Source organism: Gymnoscopelus microlampas (genome assembly GCF_963454915.1).
Source record: "Gymnoscopelus microlampas genome assembly, chromosome: 24".
Taxonomy (NCBI): domain Eukaryota; kingdom Metazoa; phylum Chordata; class Actinopteri; order Myctophiformes; family Myctophidae; genus Gymnoscopelus; species Gymnoscopelus microlampas.
This window is the reverse complement of record NC_139961.1, coordinates 13,698,610-13,706,688: the sequence shown is the minus strand read 5'-3', so window position 1 is coordinate 13,706,688 and position 8,079 is coordinate 13,698,610. Positions and strand designations below refer to the sequence as shown.

Here is an 8,079-nt window from a genome sequence, read left to right as displayed (position 1 = left end):
ATAAATTGGGGCGGCAGTGGCTCAGGGGTAGAGTGGCCGGTAGAGCGGCCGGATGGTAAGCCGTGAGGTTTCCAGTTCGATCCCGGGCTCCCCCAGAAGAGTTACTGTCCATGAGCAAGACGCTGAACCCCTAATTGCTCCCGATGAGCAGGTTGGTGCCTTGCATGGTCTCCTCCGCCATCGGTGTATGAATGTGTGTGTGAATGGGTGAATGTAATGCACAATCTATGTAAAGCGCCTTGGATAAAAGCGCTGTATAAATGCACCATTTACCATAAATTGAATTTTGACCATCAAGTAAAGATTCGTGTCAGATCCCATGTCTAGGTGCACACATGACCTTTGACACAATCTAAATGTCTCAATAGAAGAGCGGGGAGACAAAATACAACCACCCCAATTGTATACGTTATATTTTATTAGCATACTTTACCATACAAATTACATTTTATTAATTAAAAAGAAGTTACATAGTGCTGCCTTAAAGGAGTAGTTCACCCAAAAAAATACTTATTTTTATTCATTTATTCGGAGATTTTTCAATGGAACAATTAGACAAGACTCAGACCTACATACAAAACAATGTACATAAAATCATACACATAATCAGACTTGATCAATTATAAATTACACACATTTTTTTGTTTTTGTCGCATTCTTAAGCCAATAATTTGATGACCGGTGGAGTTTGGAGATCTCCGCCGATCATCAAATTATTGGCTTAAGAATGCAACAAAAACAAAATAAATCTCCATGAATTCAAGGCTTCATCGGGTGTGTAATTGATAGAAAATAAGTCATTTTTTGGGTGAACTACTCCTTTTAAGTATTCAAAATAAAAAATTGCAAAGTACATTTTTCGGTAAAACATTCACAGTATAGCTAGCCTAAGTAGGCCTCTAGTATGACGATGCCAGTGTGTACATCCCAGTAGTTCACAAGCAACAGTGTGAGGGAGCAGGAGTCATTTATCCAAGGACAGAGACAGAAGGCGCGGCACAAAGTACCGCGCCGTACCGGCCCGGTCGTACTGACTGCACCATCTTGTACCCACGCTGAAGGTGCTCCTCCAAACCATAGGTCATCTCTGATTCAGTGACGGACTCATCGTTTTAAATCACATCTATGTCTGACGTGGTGCTTTTCTGTGTGTGTGTGTGTGTGTGTGTGTGTGTGTGTGTGTGTGTGTGTGTGTGTGTGTGTGTGTGTGTGTGTGTGTGTGTGTGTGTGTGTGTGTGTGTGTGTGTGTGTGTGTGTGTGTGTGTGTGTGTGCGCGTGCGTGTGTTTGTAGAAAAAGAGTAGGTAGGTTTAGGCATTTAGAGGTTAGGTTTAGGGATAACGGATAAGAGATCTTGGGCCATATTTTCGCCGGTGCCTTACCCATTATCCCTAAACTTCTTTGCCATTTTTTACTATTTTTAAAAAACATTTTCAAATAGCCAATCTACAAGCTATTAACGTGTCGATGTAGATCGGCTAGTTGAACTATTTGAAACTGTTTTTAAAAATAGTAAAAAATGGCAAAGAAGTTTAGGGATAATGGGTAAGGCACTGGCGAAAATATTATGCCTGATTTGTGTGTGTGTGTGTGTGTGTGTGTGTGTGTGTGTGTGTGTGTGTGTGTGTGTGTGTGTGTGTGTGTGTGTGTGTGTGTGCGTGTGCGCGCGTGCGTGCGAGAGAGAGAGATTGAGAGATCAGGTAACATTTTGCGACGAGGCAAAAAAAGAAAGAAAGAACTGGGGTCAAATCGTGTCAAAGCTGATTGGGCAGAATTGAGACAGAGTACACCTTGGGTAATTACATTGAACCCCCCCCCCCCCCCCCCCACCCCCCAACTCACCTCCCCCTCCTCCTCAACGGCCTTTGCGTCTCTGTTTTTTCTTCTTTCTTTTTCTCTTTTTTTTTTGTTGACACTTTAATTAGGTTACCGTGGATACGGAGAAAGGCCACTTGGGTAGGAATGGCGTGGGGGAGGAGGAGTCAGATGCAGAGGTAAACGATACGCCGGAGAGAAACCTGCCCTGTCATCAAAGTCACCTCGCCTCCCTGTCATCATCTGCCCTCTATATTATCTCATATCATATCACACCACACACACATACACACATTCTGTCTCTGTCTGTCTGTCTGTCTGTCTGTCTGTCTGTCTGTCTGTCTGTCTGTCTGTCTGTCTGTCTGTCTGTCTGTCTGTCTGTTTGTCTGACTGTTTGTACAGTACATACATACAGTACTTTTGCTGGTACATGGCGCACACGCACAAGCACATGCATACGCGCACCGGGTGCCAGTGTGATGGAAGCTTTGCCGTTTAATCAGAGGATGTTTATTGGCATACGTGCCAATAGCATTAAACGGAAATGAATGCTATTGGCTGCAACCGCAGCGAGGGCCGGTCTTCACTCGGAAGAACCAGTGGAAACCCTAGAAACATACCCTACTTTATCATTCATTTTTTAATTAATGGGACCATAATTTACTAAATGCATATCATAATGATTTAAAAAACAGAAAAGCCAGAGTCAATGTTAAAATTACTCCAAACATGTTTTAAAGTGAAGTATCCCTTTAAGTATATTTCTTGGCAATACTTTTGTGCTTTTACTCAAGCAAATTGTGAATACCGGACTTTCACTTGTAACCGAGTAGTTCTACTGTTACTTTTTTTTACAAAAATCGGTGTACTTGCACCACTGGAGTTCCTTACACCCCAGTGTTGTCGGTGTGCACCGCGGTTCGGCTGCGGAGGTTAATTAGCCATTAGCTATTCACTGAGAGTAAATAACAAGTCCTCAACCCCCCTTTGTGTGTAATAGCTGGTCAGACTCAGTGTGAAACCAGCTCATTAGATTACACAACCCTCATTCAGAGCTCTGCATCCACCCAGCTGGGTGAAATGTGTCTCTGAGACCAAATGGACGGTCAATACATGCTCGACGGAGTCGTGGCGCGTTGCCTGGCAACCTCTTTATTTCGTTTGGAGACATAGTCTGTGGAAGTTATGGTTACCCATGGAGTCATCTTGAATGGATGGATACTGGCATGGGAGGGTGGGGGGGGGGGGGGGGGGGTACACGCCCCGTCTGTTTCAGAGCGCAAGTGTGACTGTCCTCATGTTGGCTTGGCCTTAACACTTATGCCTAAACTTTGCAGGTATTTTCTTTACTATTTTAATTTTTTTTAACCCATTTAAGACAATAATACAAATGCCTTCTAAATTCGTAGTTCTCAAACTTTTCTTGTGCCAAAGACCCCCATTTAAAAAAGTTTTGTGCCAGGGACACTTTCCAGATTTTTCTAAAAATCTCAAAAATAGTAGATGTACAAGCACGCTGTGAGCCTGTAGATCTGCTATTTTTGAATAGCCAAAGAATAAAATAATGGTTAAAGTGGTTACACAGATGCGTTCCCGGTCTTAAGGGGTTAAAAGTCTCTCTGGATAAAGAGCGTCTGCTAAATGCCCTACATTGTAAATTGTAATCAAAACACATATCGTCTCTGTCGGGCGGACACCAAAACTGTAACTTTTCCGAAAAAAAAAAAAAAAGGCCCTGACGATGCCTCGAATTGAATATGATGATATGTATTATTTTAATGAATAATGTTGAGAATGTAATATTGACTATAAGGGCAAAGTAATTTCCATAGTATCCCTTTCAACAGCGTAAGGGGGAATTAATTTACCAAAACCACTTGCAAGCAGGAATTTCATTGTTTGGAACTTAACCCATTCAAACCGGGGCAGCAGTGGCTCAGGGGTAGTAGAGCGGCCGGATGGGAACCGCAAGGTCCCCAGTTCGATCCCGGGCTCCCCCAGAGTTAGTGTCGAAGTGTCCTTGAGCAAGACGCTGAACCCCTAATTGCTCCCGATGAGCAGGTTGGTGTCTTGCATGGTTTCCTCCACCATCGGTATGTGTGTGTGAAAGTAATACACAATTGTTGTAAAGCGCTTTGGATAAAAGCGCTATATAAATGCACCATTTACCATTTATTTACCATTTAAAACCGGGAACGCATCTGTGTAACCACTTTAACCATTATTTTATACTTTGGCTATTCAAAAATAGCAGATCTACAAGCTCATAGCGCGGCACCGAGTGCAGCACTAGATCTGCTATTTTTGAAAATGTGTGCAAATCATTGAATATATATATATTTTTAAAGCGAACATTTTTAACTCAAATCTTTGCTTCTGGGGGTCCCTGGAACAACATATTTTGAGATGGGGGTCCACGGCCAAATACATATAGTTGTTGTTGTTTGGTTGCGATTTCAGTGGTGCTCAAACTTTTTCCATGTCAATGACCCCCACATTTTTATGTATTTGGCCGCGGACCCCCATCTCAAAATATTTTGTTCCAGGGACCCCCAGAAGCAAATATTGTTGAAATGTTAGCTTTAAAATATATATTCAAAGATTTGCACAAATGTTCAAGATTTAAAAAAAAATAGCAGGTCTACAAGCTCAGAGTGCCGCACTATGAGCTTGCAGATCTGCTATTTTTGAATAGCCAAAGAAATCGTAAAATGACACAGTTGCGTTCCCGGTCTTAATGGGTTAATGGACCATGTTGTCCCATTAAACTCCTTTCAAGCTTTAAATCCGTTACTTTTATGCCCTGGCCAGCATTCACACCAGTGTCTCCAAGTCTGCTTATTGTAAGCGACTTTGGGTTTCTTCTGTTTCTTTCTGTAAAGTCGCTTGTGAATATCTGTAGCTGCGGGTTGCGTTTTTTCATGGGCTCGTTTCTAAAGTGTAGTTGCTTATTTGGGATCGCTTCCTAATGTTGTTTTAACCATTGATTCTCAAACATTTTCATGTCAAGGACCTCCCCATCCCAAAAAAAACCTCCATCAGCCCCGTACAAGATTTGTGTAGTTGAAATGTTTCAAAAATATTCCAAATATAAGCCGATTTACTGTAGATGACCAGTGACATAATGCTTAATGTGAGTGTGTAATAATAATATCTAACATTTATTTAGCCTTTTTCTAAATAGCCAAAGACGCTTTACACGGGGGGGCATGAGAAACACAACAAAGAAAAACAACTCAGTTTGTCGTTGCGTTCAGTTTTTTCCTCCAAATTGTTACCCTCTTTCTTAAGAGACATTCTTCAGGTTGCAACGCTTGTCCTTTTGGACGGGCAGGTCAGAGTGGTGGGCGGGCCTGATCAGCGTGCATGACTGTTTCTTTTACAGTGTATTTATTGTGTAAATACACACATTCTTCACTCCCTCACAGATAATGTAGAGGCACTGTAGTTTGGACTGTCTGTGCCCTTTTTATTGGTTTGCGTTGTGTGCAAAGTCATGTGAAACACCACCCCTGTAAATATGTGGGTGTGTGTGTTTGTGGGGGGGAGGGGCGTCGTGGAATTCTGGATCAATCAGTAATTGATGAGGCAAGAACAGACGGAGACAGTATTCAAGGTGGTGATGGGTATTCTTAATCGCTACAGTGGTTCTCAAAATGTAGGCCCGGAGCCCCAGGGGGGTCCCCAAATGATTTGGGGGGGGGGTGTCCCCAGATCATTAGCTTAATGTGCAATTGTTTTCTCACTCAACAGTAAACAAACCAACATACAGTATAAGTGTATACAGGGTATCTGCACATTTCTAAAGTTACAATTTAAGACCTTTTTGATACCTCTAAAATGAAATAGAAAATAAGACCATTACTGTGTCAAATCAGCCTAATCAACACACTATACTATAAAGAAATGGTCAAACTTTGGCAACATTGTCAAATATTACCTAAGAAAGAGGCAAAACTGTTTTAAATAGCCAATCTACAAGCTCACAATCCCTCACAACGCAAGCTTGTAAAGACAGTAGCTTGTAGCTATTTTCACAATTTTATCTGTGGAACCGAGTCTAACTAAATGTAATCTCTCAAGAACAGATTCCGACCTGCGGTGGAATCTGTCGGAGCGGTTCGTCCTAACCAGTGCGCATTGGCTAAAAGTGGGCGTGCCTTCAGATCAGGAAGTGGGCCGCGCTTTACCCAATCAAATGTAGTGGGCGGGATTCACGTGTCCATCCACCATGATCCACCCTCCCCCCCTCGAAACTAGCCGAAACTAATTTAACAATAGCGTCCTCGGAGCGGACAAAACCACGGAAAGATATTCACATTTTAAATTACTCTTTCATTATAGAAACAAGTGGGCTTATAACCAAAACCATCCATGTTCTCTGGGAGAAGTGGTGTTAGTGTTCCGTGTAGAAATATTGTTAGTGGGAATGAAAACATGGTCGCACCAACCGGAAGTGATGCGCTATAGGCAGACATGAAACCGGTGTTTCCCTGCGCTCTAGTCTAACATTATACTCCTGCCAGACTCCACAGAATATCAGAAAAGCAGAGGTCGCTGTTTTTCATTTTCTGTGGGGTCTGGCTACGCGAGACTAAACTAAATGTAACGCCTCAGCTCCTACAATTCCATGAGCTTGTCAGGGAGGGGGGTCCCCAGTTCAAATGTGATTATTTTGGTGGGCCTGAAAAGTTTGAAAACGTTAATATAGCTTTTATATACATGATATCATGGAGACAAGTACAATAACACACAGATTGGTGGTACGGCAGTTCTGCCAACGAACACAAGCTGAACCACAACAAGACAGGCTGTATACCAAAGCAATAGCTATCAGGCCTAAAAGTGGGACATCTTGGCTCTTACAAGCTGCAAAATATAATTTCATATCAGGCACAAGATGAACAATATACGATACTTGAAGTGTAGGTCACATATAAACAACCATAATAACAATAATTCTACCTCAATTCTTCCTCGTTATCTGTGAGCATCTCCAGGCTTTTCCACATGGCAGAAAGCCTGGTTTTCATTTCGAACGGACTAGTGTGATCCGGTGTACTATAGAGAACAGTGGTTCCCAAACAAAGGGTCGGCACCCATTTTTTAGTTGCAAACCCATTTTTATGAGTAAATATCCCTTTATTTTTGTTTGCCTACATTCTGTTAATATTATTTCAAAATATATTCAAACATGAATCTCTCTCTCTCTCCCTCTCTGCTCTGTTCTGCCATAGTGTGCCATCATGCATGATAAACACACGCCAACACACACACACGCACACGCACACACACACACACACACACACACACACACACACACACACACACACACACACACACACACACACACACACGCACACGCACACATGCAGAGCACATTGGCACAGACTCATGCTCATGCTCATGTACACGAATACATCATCATTACTCAGTGTTTCTTCCATCAACACAATGGACAGAATGTCAGCTCTATCTATCTCTATCACACTAAAGTGTGAATGCTGCTTATGTGTACATAATCTCTCTCTCTCTCTCCCTCGCTCCCCTAGATATCCATCAAGGATCACTTGAAACAGCTGACTGATGCACACAGGGACTTTGGCCTTATGCACGGTGAGATGCACACACACACACACACACACACACACACACACACACACACACACACACGCATACACGCACACACATTATGCGTCATAGTATTATGGCTAGTACTATGTGTCATAGTATGACTGTAAGCAGCCCACAGATAACTCAAGAACTCAAGGACCAAGAAGAAAGTGTGTGTGTGTGTGTGTGTGTGTGTGTGTGTGTGTGTGTGTGTGTGTGTGTGTGTGTGTGTGTGTGTGTGTGTGTGTGTGTGTGTGTGTGTGTGTGTGTGTGTGTGTGTGTGTGTGTGTGTGTGTGTGTGTATTCATATATCATCTCTCTCCAAAACTATTACTTTTCAGGATTCAAATTCAAAAGTAGCAGATCTACAAGCACAAAACGCGTCGCTTCGCGCCACGTTTCGAGTTTGTAGATCTGCTACTTTAGATGCTTTTGTGTGACGCTGTAGGAGAGGTTTTCTGCGCGACAGCAACGAAACGATGCTGCAAACTACATGTACTGCCTGTTAACAGCTCACTCAATGACCCATATTAATTGTGTGTGTGTGTGTGTGTGTGTTATACACACAACCCCACACATGAATATGAGCAGCCCACGAGACACTCATCAGTTGTGGAGACAGTAGTGTGTGTGTGTGTGTGTGTGTGTGTGTG

General features: G+C 42.6%; 1 protein-coding gene across 6 annotated transcripts in view; it reads left to right on the top strand.

The window, feature by feature from the left end:
- The window catches only part of dmd (dystrophin), a 555,891-nt gene that overhangs the window by 469,419 nt on the left and 78,393 nt on the right, over positions 1-8,079 (top strand). For 5 of the 6 annotated variants that reach the window (XM_084050677.1, XM_084050678.1, XM_084050676.1 and 2 more), the window contains 2 exons: positions 1,924-1,992; positions 7,366-7,429. In XM_084050677.1, the coding sequence (XP_083906803.1) occupies positions 1,924-1,992; positions 7,366-7,429 (133 nt within the window). The remainder of the gene's footprint in view (positions 1-1,923; positions 1,993-7,365; positions 7,430-8,079) is intronic. The other variant, XM_084050679.1, reaches the window with a different exon arrangement.